Source organism: Pezoporus wallicus, unplaced genomic scaffold (genome assembly GCF_028554395.1).
Source record: "Pezoporus wallicus isolate ANWC-B61680 ecotype Strahan unplaced genomic scaffold, APGP_CSIRO_Pwel_v1 scaffold_2584, whole genome shotgun sequence".
Lineage (NCBI taxonomy): Eukaryota > Metazoa > Chordata > Aves > Psittaciformes > Psittacidae > Pezoporus > Pezoporus wallicus.
Genome location: NW_026642851.1, coordinates 8829702 through 8848026, shown reverse-complemented (window position 1 = coordinate 8848026; position 18325 = coordinate 8829702). Strand labels below are relative to the sequence as shown.

Sequence of the window (18325 nt, the reverse complement as noted above, 5' to 3'; positions counted from 1 at the left end):
ACTCTGCCTTTGTGAATTTTGGCAGCAGCTCGAACTTGGAGAGCTTTTGAGAACCCTTTTCTGTAATCAGATTCCCCTGCCCCAGGGGACTGTGGGCGAATCACTTCCCACAGCTGTCCCTCAGCTTCCTATTCTGTGACATGTGGCTCACCACTACGTCAAAGGGCTGGGGTTAGGCATCACTTATGTGTAAAGAGCTGTGAAATCCATGAGGTTGATGGGGTGCTGAGCATTACACCACACACTGTGAGGGTAGTGTTACCACAGCTCACCACTTGTATATAGCAGGAGGTTGGACAGGCACAGGAGTATGGTTTAAAGCATTTCGCTGCCAAGAGCAAAAAGTCATTAAGTGAATGCAATAGGAGGCAGTCCTATAGTGACAGAGGCCATTTCTTCTACACAGTAGGTCTGAGGTTGAACACTAGAAAATACAAACATGCTTAGGAGTACTAGCCAAGTCCTCACCATCTTGTTCAAAACCAGAAAGAAAGCAAAACCCAAACAAAGACTTTTTCAGTTCCTTCTCATACAGGCTGCCTCCTGAGCCACCTCATACTGGAGATGTTCTGGGCTGGCAAAATCTTATTTTTGGTCTGAGAAACTTCTCTCTTCTTCTCTTGTTCTGACCAGAATCAGATTGTCAACAGACTTACAAGAGAATCCAGATGATTCGCAACATGGTGCAACAGAAAAGGGTATCACTACAGTTCTGTGGATGTGTGGCTAAAATAATGGGCATCACGGTCTCTGGTGAAAGGAACATGAAGCTGCTAGTAAGGTAAGAGTAACCTGCTCCTTCTTCCCTATCTTCTCTCTGTGCTCCCAAAAAAACCCCATGGTGTCTTCCAGGAGAAGAAGTTACTGTTAGCAATCTGCCTTGCATCACTTCTACATGAAGCTGTGTTGGAACGTGAAGAACATAGGCTCACTTTAGGCTGCATGGCAACATGCAACACAGCCGGAAAATACTGTGGCCTAATTCCCAACCAAGCCCGTACCGTCTTTGCTCTGAGAAAGAGGTCAAGTATTGCTCTTTATGTGCCAAAGTTGCCCTAGTTGGCTTAGCTTTGGTTTTAATACCATAGCTGGAAAAAACATATGCTAATTTTACCTCCTCTGTTTCGATAATTCACCCCCTGACCAAGCAATCAAGTACCAAAACAAGTTTTAGAAAAGCCAGAGTGTGAAGATAGGAACTGTTAGGAGCCATGCAGAGTCTAATTCTGGCTTGGCTGCAAATTTAATTTGTGGTCTTGAGCAAGTCAATGAAATTCTTTTCATCAAATCTTCCCTCAGTAAAATCCAGAATAATTACTTGTCTTGTAGAGATGATGCGGAAACTAAGAAAGTCTTTAAATAATTTATTTAAGATGTTAAAGCCTCTTAAGAATTATGTAGAAACCTCAAATAAGATTTCTAAAAAGGTTATTTAAAACCACAATGGGATAAAAAAGTATCATCATTGGAGCTAATTAATGAAATAAGAGTGTTGAAAAACTTCTATGATGTGAACAATAGATCATAAATTTGCAGTTGCCTGGCAGACTACAGTCAGCTCAGAGAAGCAACTGCTCTTCTGAGCATTTGCTATGGTGGAACAAAGTCAGTGCAGGTACATGTGGAAAGTCTTCTAGCCTATGATACTCTTTAGTAGTGTCTTCCATTATTATTGGTCTTTATTATTCTTTGTAACACTTTGGGCCTTTAGCTGGGGTCTGTCCTGGTGTGGTTGGTACCACAGACACAGAAGATAATGAAATTCCCTGCCCCAAAGAGCTTACCAGAGGTCCTGGATGTCTAGCAGTTTAAATCACACAAGGATGAAACCATGAATGTGAGCAACTCTGTTTATAGATGTAAAACTAGCGTCCATAAATGAATCGTCATGGGAGACAAGCTTAAATACATGATGAGAAATGTCATGGGGATTCCCCTGGCATGAAGCACAAGGTAACAGTGGCATCATTAAGGCTGGTGTAACTGTCAGAGTACACCAGATGTGCTCTATGTGCATACTGAGAGATGCAAATTTCAGGGAGGAGGCCAGGAAGAGGCAGGGTAACTAACTGGCCTTGCACAGTCTTAGATGAATCTCCTCTTTGGTTTTGGTAGGCCTAGATGAAGTACAAATGTATTTGACGAAAACTTGACCTTAATTTTACAAAGGCAGAGATTACTGGCAGAGCACAGGCCAGTACCATCAGCATATCTGAGACAAAACACAAGGTGGGACCAAGCTGTGATGTATCTTACAAGTGAAATATAGAAGTTCAAACAGATATATAGAGAATAAAAAGCCAGCAGAGGGAATAAAACCAAAGACATGGACATCCTGCAGTTTTATACATGCAGATCTTGGCGCATCCTCAGAATTACTTGCTAGTCTAAGAATAGTAATGCTCAGCTCGAGAGATGATTAACCTGAACTCAAACAAGGATGGCACTTCCCCCCCATCTTACACTGTGAGACAAACAATAGAAAACAAGGCTGTCAAAGATGTCATTTTATAAAGGACTGATGAGGAGTAACCCATTTGATCCATGTAATTTTCCACAACTGATAATGTAATAATAAGATGGATCTGTTAAGAAACCTCTGCCTTATCCCCACCGCAGTACTCAAGATTACTGTGAAAACAGTTCCAGGCACTGTCTGATACAGCAGAGAATGTGAGAGTCAGACATTGAAAAAAAGACATCGCAAGAGCTAATTCAAGAAGGTCATACCATTTCTTTCACACGTTCTTCCCTTACCTACCCACCCCCTCCCTTTTCCTCTGCTGAGTCCTGCATCATTCGTGTGGCTGTGTTTTAATGGAAGAGGTGCAAGCTGCCTGTAATGGAGAGGGCTGGGAGTGGTAAGAGAGCTTCTGTTGATTTTGGCTTTTATTCCAAATTGATTACTGGCCATGCTTGCAAAGGAAATTATTTCCCCTGTTCCTCTACCAATATATACGCATGGGTATGTAGAGACACCTAAACACTTTTAGATTTACAGTGAGGTGTAAGGGGCAGGATATTCAAATGCCTCTCAGTATAGCTACTCCAAACTGTGGGATACACCACCACACTGAAAGGTGATGTGCCACTACTCTGATTTTAAGACGTGGTGAAAGCCAAACCCTCCTCTTGCCCCAGTTTTCTTTTGAATAAGCAGAACAAGGTTGCTTAGCTCAGTGTCTGGTTTCTGTGGGGCAGTGGAGTTGTGCTTTATGCTGTTTCCTTGGTGACGGATCAGTGTAGTGCAGTTCAGGTGCTATCCCTGAAGATACGAGTCTGTTCATACAATTACGTATCTGTAATTAACAGTGCACAAGCCAAACTGGGACCTTAACAGGACTATTTCCTCACGTCATCTTCCTGTATGAAGTGAAGAGGCACTAGCTGCTGCTTAGACCAAACATCTCCAGTTGCATAAAGTGATGTTTAAAGGCATAAATATGTTCTCTGCTCAGGCAAGCTTCCTCTGTCAGTAATAGTAACTTGCCAGTTCACTAAGAGCTGGTTTCACCAACCGCATACATCCAAGGTACTAAACCGAGTGTGGTTTGCACACATCTGTGTGTGGATACTTGTTTTGTCAGTGAATGAAGGTATGTCAGGATATGGGGGATATGTGAATTCAGAGCATGTGAGAACAGCAATTTCTGTACAGCCTGTGAAGACTCTTAGGTGCAGAGACCTGAACAGGTTGGGCACATACATCCTGGTCAGAACAGGCAGGCAATAGCAATAGGTGATGCAAGGGCATCTCTGCATAGCAGAGCACGATGCAGCGCAGGCACAGCAGGCAGCATGTGGGTGCCATTAACAGACACCTCTGATGACAGTGTGACCATCACCATTTATGACACTACATAAAGCCAGTAGCAGCTGTTCTGATTTAGGTTGGCTATAGGGATCATTGCCCTCATCTGTTGTTTTTAGAAGCTGAAATTGTAGAGATCTCCTATAGAAAGTACAGGAGAATGAAAAGCTACAGAGCTCCAAAACAGAAGGAGCAAAGGTAAATTCAGTGGAATAGAGGTCCATTTTCTGAAGACATTTAAATGGTTTTAAGACCACGCTAGTAAATGAACACACCCTTTTTATTACTGAGGCAACCAAAGTGGGGAGAATGGAAACAGGCTGTTATAGGTAAAGCCAAATGAGATGTTGCCTAGTAACTCTCAGCAGGGAAGCATTTAAATCCAGCCAGTTTAGTGAAGCTGATGTTCTGACTCAGAGATTACTTTCTCTGGAAAAAACCTGAAAGCGGGAAAGCTCAATAACAAACACACAATTTATTTTCCTGTTACAGCAAACCATGGTAACAATGCTTGGGAGAATACAGAATTATTTACAAACTTGCACAAATAAGAGCAGACAAGGTATGTTTTCAACAAAAGCATCACTTTACTGAACATGATTTTTTGATGCCGATTCCTGCCCCCCCTCCCCGTAAAGTCAATTTCACATTCATTTTTATTTTGGGATTCTGAAATACACACGTGATAACAGAAGTGTGGATATATTACACAGATTGTTACATTATTATCATATTATTTCTGTAAGAGGAAGTTCCTGGAGCAAACCCTACTTCAGCTATTGGACACAGAATCAAAGCCATCGATTTCAAAGAAGAAAGACTCTGTATCCTCACTGGTTCCGTTGCCTGGAATAGTTTTAATTAGGCCCTCCTTCTGCTTTTATGTGTGCACGGAAAAGTCACTTGGCTTGGTTAAAGACCTCTCACATCAGGGAAAAAACACCCACCTCAAACCTTGTTTGGAGATTCATGTTACTTTTTCTTCCCTTTAGAAGGATATGATGATTTTACAGAAGTAAAAGCTTTGGCTTTTGTACATCTGTATTCCTGGGTGCCACGACTACTGTTCAGCATCAGCAAAGTCAGGTTCAGGGAGAGTACTTCATTTCAGCAGCCTCAGTGCAGTTCATATCGATAATTATGAATGTGAACTATTGCATAGATATTATTAATTTTAAAAAATACAATAAACAGATCAACACTTACCTCACACTAATCATTAAAAAACAGACTGCGAAAGGTTTAATACAAAAATATGTATTTTATCAACACTCAGCCAGAAAGCAAAGCTGCAGTGGCATAAAAATTTGAGTTCTATATTAAAAGCATGAGTTTTTCACAAGCCTGTTGTATAAGCAGTAAAAGGATGTTCTATAAACCACAGAGATCCACTTCTCATTGACCAGAGCCTGGTCTGAAGTTTAAGGAAACACTGTTGATACAGAACCTCTGCCCAGAAGGTGGGGGACCATCATCAAATACATGGCCTAGATGGGCTTCACACTGCAACAGAAATTATGTACCATTATTACCACTGCAATTATGGATCGACTTGGTACGAACTTGAATTAAGAAACTTGTATGATGAATTCACTGTTGAGTTATGTTGGTGGGGGAGTCTTGGGGAGAGATTAGAAATACATCCTGGAGTAATCACCTCTTGTCAGTGGGCGAATATCTGCGCCCAAAACAAGCAGAGTGCAGAAGAGGAAACTGAAAGGTACTAATGAGAGAAAGTATAGGAAATATATGGGAGGATTCAGACATCTAAATATATAATGAAAATGTCAAGTTAATTGAGGCAGTCACTGTAGGGACTTCTCATAGGTCAGCTAGGACTTCCTCCCAAAAATTACTGATGGGAAGAAATAGGACCCAGAATAGCTATAAGTGGCTCATTATATAATTGAAAGGCTATCTTCAGCTGGGGTTCTTGAAAGGTGATTGCTGGATATTCCTGCAAACATGAACTCTGCAGTAGATTCTCGTTACATCTGCAGATAATACCTAATCCTGTTAGAATGGGCTGCAAGCGCACTGGAGGGCAGTGTTAGCAATATTAACAGTTTTGAAAAACAAGCAAAAAAACCTCCAAACCCAAAAGCCTAAGATGAAATTCATTCGACTCAATTGCATACTTTTATACCCTAACAAAAGCAGTAAATAGCAGAGGTTTAGGGTTGGAAATAAATCGTCATGGGTGGCAGTTCTTTGGAAGACAACCTGGGTATTACAGCAAGTCCTAAAAGAAATATGGGTCATGGGCTGTGGAAAAGTAAAGGTGTAAGATCAGGACCACTACCTATAACACACCTACACAGCCTCTGATGCAGGCTAGGCACACCTGCAGTGCTATGTCCAGGTCTGCACTGTACTCAAGAAGGAAAAGGATCAATTGGAAGGAGTGCAAAATTCAGCAACAAGATGACTAACACTATAAAACACTGCATAAAAAGAACCAGGCCTTTCTAGTCTTGAAAAGAAACGATTCAGAGAGTCAAAATAGCTACTCAAAATAGAAGGGTGGTTTCTGTGGAATAAGAGAAACCATACAAGATAGCTGTGAAGATGTAGAGCACAACCATTGCTGTGCAGGACAAACAGTAGAAAGTTTCAACAGCTGTGGTGTCTCCATCACTGCATATTTTAAGAAGAGCTTCAGCATTTAGGAGGACTGAACTATGAAGAACTGCCCTGTGATGGAGCAAAATGGGCTAAATCTCACAGTCCTTTCCACCGTGTGTTTTTCTGTCCTGCAGCTCACCTGTGGTTTTCTGAATATGTTTTCTAAACTCCAGCCCTTGGCTATACTTAAACAACTGTTCTCCCTAGTCACATCACTTCTTCAACCCAAACCAACTGCCTATACTTGATACTTCAAACTACTCATGTGTTTGAACAGTTGCAGTGGTAATTACTATAACTAATAGTAATTCTCACTATTGTATTTAGGTAGATTCATTCATGGGCACAAAGAAAATGTATTTGTTAAGATGTGGGTCTTTGGGTATCACCTCCAAAATAAACATACCTGTTTGCAGACAACTTCGGTTCTAATTGATCCCAGTGAGTTATCTGGTCGCCTCATAATATTAGCATTGCTTTCATCTCTGCCACAGGAACCATAAGCCTCAGAAAATGATGGCCATCCAGTCCCAGAATTGAACTTCTTTTCTGAGCTATAGGGGAAATCAGATCTTCTTCTTAATAAATAACAGACATGTTAGAAAAAAACCTGATTTTCATAAGAACATTGGATTTTTTTCCCTCATCCCTGTCTTGTACTGCTATTAATAATATTTGGCACAGTATAAATTTTCTCACTGGCATCAAACTGTGCTGGAAGCTCTTTTCCAAAGGGAATTCTCAATCAGTCCACAACATGGGCTTTTGCTTCACTTGTCTCTGTTTCACTGACAGACTGGCATTCTATAAAGCTTGAAAAAAGCTTTTTCCAACAACTGAGGCACTTGTGCATGCCTCCTGTTAACATCCAGGATTACCAAACCTGTTTAGTTGCATATTAAAACCTAGAGTATGCTGAAAAAATATGATTAGAAAATATTTTTGGGATCTAGCATACAGAAATGAGATAATCCATCCAGTTTAAAGTTGTGCAAGGTTCGCCAGCAATAAGTACTTTCTCCTAGCGAGGAGGGACCTAGTGTGAGAAATGAAAACAGACACACATACTCCCGGGGTAAGTGGTCTGGAGACCCAGCACGACTGTTTCCTCCCCATTTTCCATGGTTTATCCCATTTCACAAACCCAATGCTCTTACTGGCATCTAGTGGTGGAGGGAGACACCAACACCAGCAGCAGCTTTTCTGTGATCGGGTGACTCTATTAGTTAACACAGAATTTAAAGCAAAATATCTAGTACAGATCATGTATATTTTGGTGGGATGTTAATACAGTGCAGAAAAATCTTACTTGCAGTGCCTTTTAAAAAGAAAAGGCAAACAAGCTGGGCAAAAAGCTTAAAAAAATCCAACCCAAAGAACAGGGCATGCTTGAGCATATGTTTTATAATTAACTGTACAAGGCTGTCTTTGAGCAATGCAACTGTGGAAATAAAGCAGAATTTGCAAATACAGAACAGAAGGCTAATTTTTGTGGGGGCTGTTGCTCAGTCCTTTACATAACTCCATAAAGACCCATGAGAAATGCTCTTCTATCGCCTCCCTTCCTTAAAACTGGGGAGAAATTTGGGTACAAACTGGAACACAAGAGGTTCCACTTAAACTTGAGAAGAAACTTCTTCTCAGAAATGCTCTTCTATCGCCTCCCTTCCTTAAAACTGGGGAGAAATAGGACACAGCACAGAAACAGGCAGCACTAGAGAAAACACAGTTTGCAGACTGTGTTTGTGTGAGAAGGTATTTAGGGCTCCAGGCCCATTTCGTTCTAGCCAAAAAAGGCTCCCTGCTTCTCCTTGCTACAAAACCACACCAACACTTTGCCTGCTAGCCAGAGTCCCAAAAAATAACCTGGGGGAACACAAATGTCTGCGCATGGCTCCTGAGTTTCCTGGGCATGTACCTGCACTGGTTCTTTCTTATTTTCAAAACATTTCAGTCAACTCTTTTGACACAGGGACCCTTCTACTTATTCATATACAGGTACAAGGATCCTCTCTGAAACCCTGTAGAGCCAAGGAAAGTCTTTAATGCTATGTGGGCTTTGCATCTGACCCCGACTGATTCTGTCCCTTACATGCCACTCACAATGCTTCAGTTTATTGTAGATGTTTCCACTGCTAAAGGATCAATCTTGTGAACTGTTAAACTAGCTCTCAACAGAAATGGTCTCTGTGTGGTTTTACTAACAGTAATATCACTTAGATTCCCTAATAGAATCATTTTAGTTCCCCAAAATATTGCTGTTTGAGATCATATTTGCCCTTTGAAGTATTTCACCACTTAATTTATGGATAAATGGACTTTCCCTAAACATATGCATTAGATTACCCTTCGACACACCATTCCTCCAGCACATGTCATTTACTTTGATCCCTATTTTAGTCGTCCTGGATGGAATCCAGATAATTCTAAAAAGTGCCTTTTGCTGTATGAATCTCAGCTGTAGGTTTATGGTTCGCTGAAGGTTTGAGTTTTCATTAAAGCACCACAATTTGCTATCTATAAAGGTCAGGGGTTTGTTCCATGTATTTTCAACTCTTTCAAATGAGTATTTGGTAGCAGAAGGTAATAAATTCTGGTATAAACGCATACACACACATGTATGCTTTGAAAGAAAGGAGGAAATGCTTCATGTTTACCTGTAGCTAATGATCTGATGCATTTGGAAAAGAAAGGGCATTTTTTAAATGCACTAGGAAATAAACATAATGAATGAATCTCTTATCAAATACCATTTCCCCCCTCATATTTAGTGTCCTCCACAACATAATGCACTCATGGAAAATATATTTTCAGACCATTTTGCATATTTAGTAATTTTCAATTTTCTTAACAATTTTTTTTAATTATTTATTTTTCTGTAAATTTGTGTGAGGTTTAATTTCTCTGTGTCACTATGCAAGGCTCAGCATTATTTTATGCTTTAAACAGAAGTGCCTATATTCTTCGAGACTGGATTCTGCAAAAAGCAGCATGACTGGTGATATTGTTTTGTTATTAGTTTAGCAGCAGCAGCAATTCCCTCCAGTGCTCATCTCTTCATGTTGGCCTGTCAATATCTATTGTCTAATATAAAGGAAACCTAAATTGAAGGAATAGTTGAGGGAACTGAAGGAACTCTTGCACAGCTTAATAATTTAAAATTTCTCTCATTTACCTGAATTTTTCAGAGATATTTTTAGATTTTGCATTTGTCTTCAGAATATTCTGCAATGTGTTCTAGGTTCTGAAGTAAATGTACTTATAAGTGTTTATTATCAAACCTCTAAAGAAAAAGATATATTTAAGCAAATGTTCATTTGCATAACAACAGCTTTCTGCACTTGGCCAAAGGATAACTAACAGTTCACAATTATCAGCCTCCAATTTTACCATTTAATTGCTTGGTTTAGGTTTATTTTTAATACAGCCATTACCTTCCCCCTCCCCCTTCTTACTGTCCAGATCTCTTGTTCCTCAGCTTCCTGTTGAAGTTCTGATCTGTGATGCATCCTTTAAAGTCTTCATAAAAATGGGCATATCAGCCATATTCCATGGAACTCTCAGCTGGGGATAAATAAAGGCTATTTTCTAGATCAAAAATATGAGGAACTGTCTTTTCTGGTTCAGTTACAGAGAACAGAACACCTTCTGAATATCCTACTCTGAGGCATTCTGTTTCCTTTTACTTAGACTTTAATGAAGTTGCAAAATATATTGTATTGTAAAGAGCACAGAGGTTAACAGCACGGTCGTTTACAGACAGGTTTTAAAAAGCAAATGTAATCAAAAGGGCAAAAATAGTGGAATTTAATTTAGGGAGCAAGAAGGGGGTGGAGGTGAAGATCTCAGATCCAGTACAAGGGACCCAGCAGTAAGAACATAACATCTAGACTAAAGCAGACCAAAAGTCTGTTAGCCCAGCAGCATAAGTGGCAGAAGACAGCCGTGGAAGAGCACGAGAACAGAGCAAACATACAGTGATATTCACACATAAATACGTGTATTTTGTGGCAGCTTATGGCTTAGGGACCTCTTAAACAGAGAATTATAATCAATCAAGAAGGACAGTGTGGGTGGCAGGAATCAAAGGCAGACCTTAAAGTACCAGCTATTGCCTGCTGCCCACTGGAGACCTCATATGCTCAAGAAAAGGGCCTATCTTGTGCCTGTATCACCACAGGTATCCTGGAAATCCTGTACATAGCACTCTGGCAGCTTCCCATTCCTCTTATTCCTCCTCTTGTCATAGTTCGGACATTTTAAGGATGCTGTGAAAAGGTGTTACCTGAACAGTGGGGCATTGCAGCACACGCAGCAGTATATTCCCGATTCTGTGTAATTCAGATAGATCCCACTAAATGGCTTTAAAAAAAGGAAGAAAAAAAAGGGAAGTTAATAATGTAGGTCTTTTAAGCTCACCATCTGGAATGAGCATGTAGGAATCGGATTCAAAACAGGAGAAAAACTATAAAAAGAAGGCTTCGCAGGGGGGCTTTGAAGATCAAACATTAGCAACCTAAAGAAACGAAGGGCAGGATGCCTTTGGATTAACAGTGAAGACTACCCCCTGCCCCCAGAAACTTCGAGAGCAGTCAGATGCATAAATCATCCAGGTACCAGGGCTGGAGTCGTGACCTCCGAGGAACTTGTGAAATGTGCAGCATCCCAAAGACCAGGGCTCTGCTGTGGAGTGCCACGACTTCAAAGTGGCTCTACAAAGGGACTCTCTTCTCCCTGAATGGTCTGGAATTGGGATCCTTATTTTATAGATAAAGATTTTGGCACGGCTCACATGGTTTAATCTCATGGTACATGCTCCATGCACGCAGAAGCCCTGGCTTTGGGCTGGGGACACCCACAGTTCTACTTGGCCTCCATCACAGAAAGAAGCAAGGCACAGGGACAAGGTGGGTGGTGACATGGCACATGAGGGATAACCCAGCTTCTGAATGGAGTGCTATGTATAAGATTTCTATGGCTAATCTACATATGGTCTAGAAAAGACTATAGGACCAAAGTGTGATCTTCTCCCTCCCCTCTGGGGAGGTCTCCACTACTGCCACACAGATGGCTGAGCTGGCAGTAGAGTATCCCAGAGGAAAAAAATCACCAAAATATGAAAAGAACGTACAATTTTTTTTTTTATCCTCAAACCAGTCTGGATCAGAACAGAATCCACCCAATTCAGTATGCTGAGTCTACCTTCCATCCACAGGAAGGCAGAGGAAGCAACTGAGTTGTGACAGCTCCCTGCAGCAGGTTTTTCTCTGCCCAGTAGGCAGAGGAGGTGTCTTAACCTTGGACAGCATTAATGCTTTTGCTTACCGGTTCAGTTCCTTTTTGTCTCGTAACATAGAATTGCTCTGGAGTCAATTTCTTTTTCCAGTCTGTAGCAGCAGTTGCTTCAGCTTGTTTAGTCAGAGAGCCTGAGCCTTCAGTTAGATACAGAAAGACAATTCACAATAATTTTAAAACCATTTCAGCTTAGACTCTGTTCATGCTTTCCATCATCACCTCAATTCTCCCAAAGTTTCTATGGGTACAGACAGATCACAGGAAGGCAGTTTAAAGACATAAGAGCAGGGGTGAGCACAGGACTTTGCATCTGCTTTCCATTCTGTGTGCAACATAGGGAGAGCAGCTCCAGCACACCACCTAAGAAGGCTCTGATTGGAAGTGGGCACCTACCGCCCAAGTTACCATCCACCCGGGCAGTGCAGCCCTCTGCGCTGGCTTAGAACAACTGCTGGTGTGCTGGTGCTCCTTCCTCCTCCCTGGGTATCACTGAAAGCTTTGGCAGTCTGCCTCTTGGAAACCCTCAGACACCGCAACTAATGCTCACTGATGGGCTGTCAAAGGCTAGCAACTTCCACAGGCCTCTGTGAAGCGGTGATAAGAAGCACTGAAAGAAAGAAACACCTACAGCCCAAAAGAAATAGGGCCATAGTTCTGAGGGACACAAAAATGGAGAGCATAATCCCATAATGGTGCAAAACCTCCAGCAATACCTCCTGTGAATCATATAATCATAGAATGTTTACGGTTAGAAAGTACCATAAGATCATCTAGTTCCAAACCCCCTGCAGTGGGCAGGGACGACTCACCCTAGCCCAGGTTGCCCAAGGCTCTGTTCAACCTGGCCTTGAACACTTCCAGGGATGGAGCATTCACAGCTTCTTTGGGCAACCCATTCCAGTGCCTCACCACCCTTACAGTAAAGGACTTCCTCCTTATATTCAATCTAAACTTCCTCGGTTTAAGTCTAAACCTATTACCCCTTGTCCTGTCGCTAGTCCCTGATGAAGAATCCCTCTCTGGCATCCTTGTAGGCCCCCTTCAGATACTGGAAGGTTACTACGAGGTCTCCACACAGCCTTCTCTTCTTCAGGCTGAAGAGTGTGTGAGTCTGTACACACCATACAGAACATTTATGGTGGTATGGGATTAGAAAAGAATGAATAGATTGTCTGAAAAACAATGAATAGAACAGTTTCATGCCTTCCTAATCAAAAGTGTGAGGTAGGGAACTATCTCCACACTTACTGCTCATCAGCATAGGATCCTTGGAAAAAAAATCAGCCCGAGTGATAAATGCTTGCCTGGACTCACCTTTGGCAATGCAGAGGTGATACGGGGAAGGGGGGAAATAAAACTTGCAATCACAGTTTAACTATAAACACCTATAATTTAGCCTGCCAGCTCAAGAGAAATACCTACAAGAAGCTGATATAGCCCTTTCCGAGCAGCTAGAGGACACCAGGGTCGGGGATACCCTCCCATCGCAGGGCAGGGGGCTGCCCTTTCCCTCCATCTCCCCATGGTCCGGGCAGCGCGTACCTGTGCCACCGCGGGTGGTGCTGCTGCTAGAGCTTCCTCTATGGAGGAGGAAGAGGAGGCGGCAACTCCCGAGCATCCTCCGGAGCACAGGAGACGCCATAGCGGTGGGGCGGGACCGGCAGAGACGCCGCGTCCGGCGTCTCTCCCGGTCCCGCCCCACCGTGTTCTATGTCTCAACCATGCGTTGAGCCTGAGTAAGTGCGCCTTATGAGTAGGGCCGCCCTTAAACACCAATGCAGCACTTGCAAGTAAAGGTTTCGATCGCTTCTTTAAGAGCTCAGCTTAAAATGCAGCATTATCCTGTCGAGGCTTTTGCTTGCAGCTGTTCTCAGTTGTATTTAAGGAGAACAAGCCTGGTGTTTACACGCGAAAGTGCTCTTAAAATGCATCTTGGAGGCGTTGCTCTTAGTTGTATTGAGAACATGGTGTGATTTGCAGTCACAGCTGCTTTGGCTTGTTCTATAAATATAGCTGTAATAGGACACGTGGTTTAGTGTGGGCTTCTGGCCTTAAAAGGTAGACCTAAACACAAGGTAGTTTTCCAGGTTAAGCCTTAATGCTGTTGTCTGGGTTTTTTTCCCTTATAGCTCCATTTCTGATTTGGAATTAGGTCATCACTGAACGGTGTGGAAGGAACTGTTTTGGTTGCACTGGATAACAAATGGTGTTTTAAAACAAAATTACTTTCTTTTTAGTCTAATTCTTCTAGCCTGATTTTAAAATCAAAGCAAAAAAATAGTGGTGTGTGATCAGTCCTGTGTATACACACCCTTACTGAACCATCCTCATACCTAAGACTGTGAGTTCAATGGCAGCTGAGGACATCCAGCACAACATATACAGTACCATGGCTGTAATCAAATTCTCATGCACCAGAAGACAGATAGCAGCAAAGCTTGTAGGTGATTGCATTCGCTGCCTGCAGTGGCAGGGAGAGAGGGACATACAGCTGATTAATGGCTTTGTCCTATACAAATAGGCACCGTGGAGTGAAGAGTACCTTGATAAAAACCCTGGGGATGTGATGGTGCCTGTGAGTCCTCAGGACCATGGTTCAGAGTAGTAGGAGAGCAGCACTGTTGGGCAGGGAGGAGACAGCTTTGCCTGAGCTCACAGTGCTGGCAGAGGGCTTCTATCAGTCATTTAGCCATGGTTTAGGAGGGAACTGGAACATTTTAGGGAGCCTGTTTTGAGGACAGACCCAATCTGACACTCCCCGGTTCTGGCAAATGGCTTAGGCCTGGAAAGTGCTGTCAGGGGATGGCGTCACTCCCAGTGCTCACTGCTGCTGTCTCTGGTTCAGCTGTGGGAGAGTGGCATTTCCCTCCTGTTCCTCCTGGCCTTGATCTCAGGCAGTGGTTGCTGCTGAGGAGGGCAGGTAATCAATGGAGTTCTCCCTGAAGTATCTGGGAAATGAAGGCGGGTGAGAGAAAGTGATTAGTCCTGAAACTTGCATGTTTTAATGTAATTGACATTGATTTAACGGGCGCTTTTTTGAAGACAAAATCCAATGACGAATGAACCATCAATATCTTCCTTGTAGCTAGCTCCCTGTTACTGCTGTGTCCCAAAATGCAGTGGTTTTGAGGCAGAGGGAGCTGAACTCAGGTCTGCTGTTGTGCCATCTTCTTTGGGCTCTGAAGGAGGGGGCTGGTGCCTGGACTGTGCACGCAGGGGAGCAGCAGGCACAGAAGGAGCAGGAGGCATTAGGCTGGTGGTCCTCTCTGTTACCCAGTTTACTGCAAAGCACTCCTTGGTTAAAATGAGCACAGTGGTGGAAGAGGGAGATCCTGTTCACCCCAGCAGCTGTGATCCACATTGGAGGTGGTGCACCAGCAGAGCGCGTCCTCCATTCTTCCCTCCAACAGGAGCCTGACCTGCAGTCCTCTGAACCTGCATGACAGGTCTTCCTCAAGCAGAAAACAACTCCTGGCTGGATGTATTTCATTTTTCACATCTTCAGTGCTGAAAAACCAAATCATTGTCCTGTCATGCCTCTAATGTTGCTTCCCATGGTTACAGCACATATCAAGCCTCGTAGCTAGGCAGAGAACTGTCCTGCATCTCTCCCCATAGACTGTTATAAAAGCCAATTAGGCTGTTACTTAATTTTCCTCCTTTTTCCTTCCCTCATGCACAAGGGGAAGCAGTTCAAAAGTCTCCCCTAGCTACATTATGTAAATTTCCAAGTAGATTCTCCCTGAATAGTAATTCAGCGGGTTTATTGTTAAAAACATCACCTGGCTCCATCCAGCACAGGCACAAGCTGCATCCAGGGAAGGGTCACTCATCAAAAGCACAGTGTCGTATTAGAGGTGTGTAGATGGGGAAGAAGCTCCCCAGTTCCTCTTGTAGCATTACTTTGTGCCGAGGCAGCCGCAGCATCATGTGTGTTGGTGTGTGAAGGTGAGAAGAGGAGGGGAGCGGTCACGGTCCAGGCTATCCTGCTAATATTTATTTGGGCTCCAACCATTTCCCAGCCCAGGCTCTGTGCTGACTGACAGCTTTGGGGACAAGCAGAGCATCACGTAACGCCTACGCTGGCAGATACTGAGCAGTCAGCCAGGAAGCAGTGAGGAGCAGAAATCAAATGAACCCTTGTTCAAATGCAAACCTCTGCTTAAGCAGCCTTTGTTAATAAAGCCCCTCGACCTTACTACGTGCAGAAGAAACACAGAAATAGTGGTGTATTTTGTATGTGCTTGTATGCAATCAGGTTTCCTGCTCATTTTGTCATATGTAATGTATGTCCTCTCCTATGGAATGTTCCACTGAAACATTCAATGTGCAAGAATTTAGCTCAGACCTGTCCTGTGTAGTGGCACTGTGTGCCCAAGTCCCTAGAGAATGAAGGAAAGGGGACCAGCATGAGCACGTACTTCAGTGGGTAGGCTGTATCTGTGGCAGGCTCTATTTTCCCCACACAAATCTTCACTGCTTATGTAGGAGATGATGACGGGAACTCCACATCCTTCCACAGCAGAGTCTTTCTTCTCCTGTATGATACAACTCCACAGCTAGTTTCTAGCTGCTCAGATGTTATGAAACTGAGTATGGAGATACTGTTTCCATATGGCAGTGCTATCCAAAGATACGTGGTAATGCTCCAGTGCTGAATTCCAGTAGTGGGAAGGGATTTCAGCAAAAATGATTGATAGCAGAGTCTTGGAAAAGGACACTGCTGGTTTCCAGAGGTGCAGAGAGCCTTAACACAGATCTGAACCTCCATGAAGCTGACCCATGGGTTCTGCTGAGATTCATTTGCAGAGTAGCTTGATGTGATTCAGGTCAAAGACGCCATGAGAAACAGTGAACACACAACTTCTTGCCTTGTTTGCTTTATGATTTAAGATCTCTTTTTGCTAATCATAAGCCTTAGGATACCTAATTGCCTGACCTCTGTTTTGGGCAAAAAATATAGGTCATATTTGAGGACTAGCTTAAGCAGGAACCTTCTGCTGGAGCCTAAGGTTAGGATTTGAATATAATATGGTAGGAAAAGAGATGGAGAGAAGAGGGGAGGGGAGAGGAGACGAGAGAAATTAGTTCCAGTTGGAAGGGACCTACAGGTTTGGTCCATTGTGACAAATGCTTTGAGTTCGATTGACCAAATGCTGTCCATAGGTCCTGTCCAGCATACACTATTCTAGGATTCTCATGCTTTGAGAAATTTATTGCAAAATGGGTGAAGACATGAATTCAAAATCAAATGCATATTTTGCAATCACTCCTTGATAGAGAACTCTATTCTGCAACCAGGCTGCCTGTTCAGCTAAATTTCATCCACTTGGAAAAGCAGACACACGCTCTGGGATAGAGTGAGTGTATCTGCAGGGGCAGCTGTTAGGAAGTAGCATCTCCAGGCTTCTCCCCTGGATTGCCCCATGCATTCCCTGTATCATACCACAAAGTTTCTTGAGCCACATAGACAGTAATAATACTTTCCTGTCGTGGTTTAAACCCAGTCAGGTAACTCGTTCACTCACTCCCCCCCTTCTTTCCCTCCCCCTACTCCTGGAGGGACAGAGAGGAGAATCGAAAAGAATGCAACTCTCACGGGTTGAGATCAGAACAGTTTAGTAACTAAGGTATAACACAAATCACTACTGCTACCACCAATAATAATAATGATAAAGGAAATAACAAGGGAAGAGAATACAACACCTCAGCACCAGCCGACCGATAACTTGGCCCCCAAGCCCGACCAAGCTCTGACTGATACCTCCTCCAACCCCACAGTCCCAGCCCTTCCGGCTAACTCCCAGTTACATCCTGGGCATGACGTGCTGTGGTATGGAATACCTCTTTGGTCAGTTTGGGTCAGGTGTCCTGTCTCTGCTTCCTCTAGGCTTCCCCTCCTCCCTGGCAGAGCATGAGGCTCACAAAGTCCTTGGCCAGACCAAAACATCATTGTTATCAGCTCTGTTCCCAGGCCGAAAGTCAAAACACTGCACTGCGCCAGCTACCAAGGAGGAGAAAAATGACTGCTACTGCTGAACCCAGGACAATTCCCCAAATTTGTGTGTGATTTTTATCCCTTGTACCTCAAGGTAGTGAAGAACTGGGCTGGTTCTTCTTCCACCCAGTACCCAGAGCGTGAACAAAGCTTTGAATGAACAGTTATTTGGCAGCAACCGCAGTAGCAGCAGCTTTCTGTAGGTTATCTTAATGGATTTATCGCCCTGAACTAAGCCCTGACCATCTGTTCTAGCCTCTAATTACAAATGCAGAAAAAGCTAATTCACGATTGCATCATAAAAAAGTAAAATACAAATGATTTAAGAGTGGTGTATGTCATGCTTCACTCTGACTGGGGGAAATTGCTCTCCCTTCAGCAGACTTCCCTGATAACAGTTTGCCTCCTTCCCAGCAAATGGCGGTTCCTGAGGAGCAGGGCTCACCAGAACAGGTTTTATTCCCTCTCATTCATCTGAGATGTATTTTTAAATTTGGGATTCACATAAATGTGGTTATGAACCTTCTTGCCTTCTCTCATAGATGGCCCTCCAAAGAGTTATTTTTAATGCATTTTCTAATCAGGAAAAGCACAAA

At 43.1% G+C, this 18325-nt stretch overlaps 1 protein-coding gene across 1 annotated transcript; it reads right to left on the bottom strand.

Moving 5' to 3' along the window:
• Positions 1-4267: 4267 nt before the first annotated feature.
• MSRB2 (methionine sulfoxide reductase B2) lies at positions 4268-13397 on the bottom strand. Its single transcript, XM_057432733.1, has 5 exons — positions 13274-13397; positions 11762-11868; positions 10722-10798; positions 6843-6990; positions 4268-5314 (listed from the first exon to the last, which is right to left on the bottom strand). Exons 1-5 carry the CDS (start codon positions 13371-13373, stop codon positions 5207-5209), a joined length of 540 nt encoding a protein of 179 aa, XP_057288716.1. The 5' UTR covers positions 13374-13397; the 3' UTR covers positions 4268-5206.
• Between the last annotated feature and the right edge of the window lie 4928 nt (positions 13398-18325).

What these genes read in the sequence shown, in the direction of transcription:
- MSRB2 (XM_057432733.1), bottom strand. Translation starts at nt 13,373, where the DNA reads ATGGCGTCTCCTGTGCTCCGGAGGATGCTCGGGAGTTGCCGCCTCCTC. An exon ending in GACAAAAAGGAACTGAACCG is followed by an intron (nt 10,799 to 11,761) that starts GTAAGCAAAAGC and finishes CTTTTTTTAAAG; the next exon opens with CCATTTAGTGGGATCTATCT. An exon ending in TGCAATGCCCCACTGTTCAG is followed by an intron (nt 6,991 to 10,721) that starts GTAACACCTTTT and finishes TTTCCCCTATAG; the next exon opens with CTCAGAAAAGAAGTTCAATT.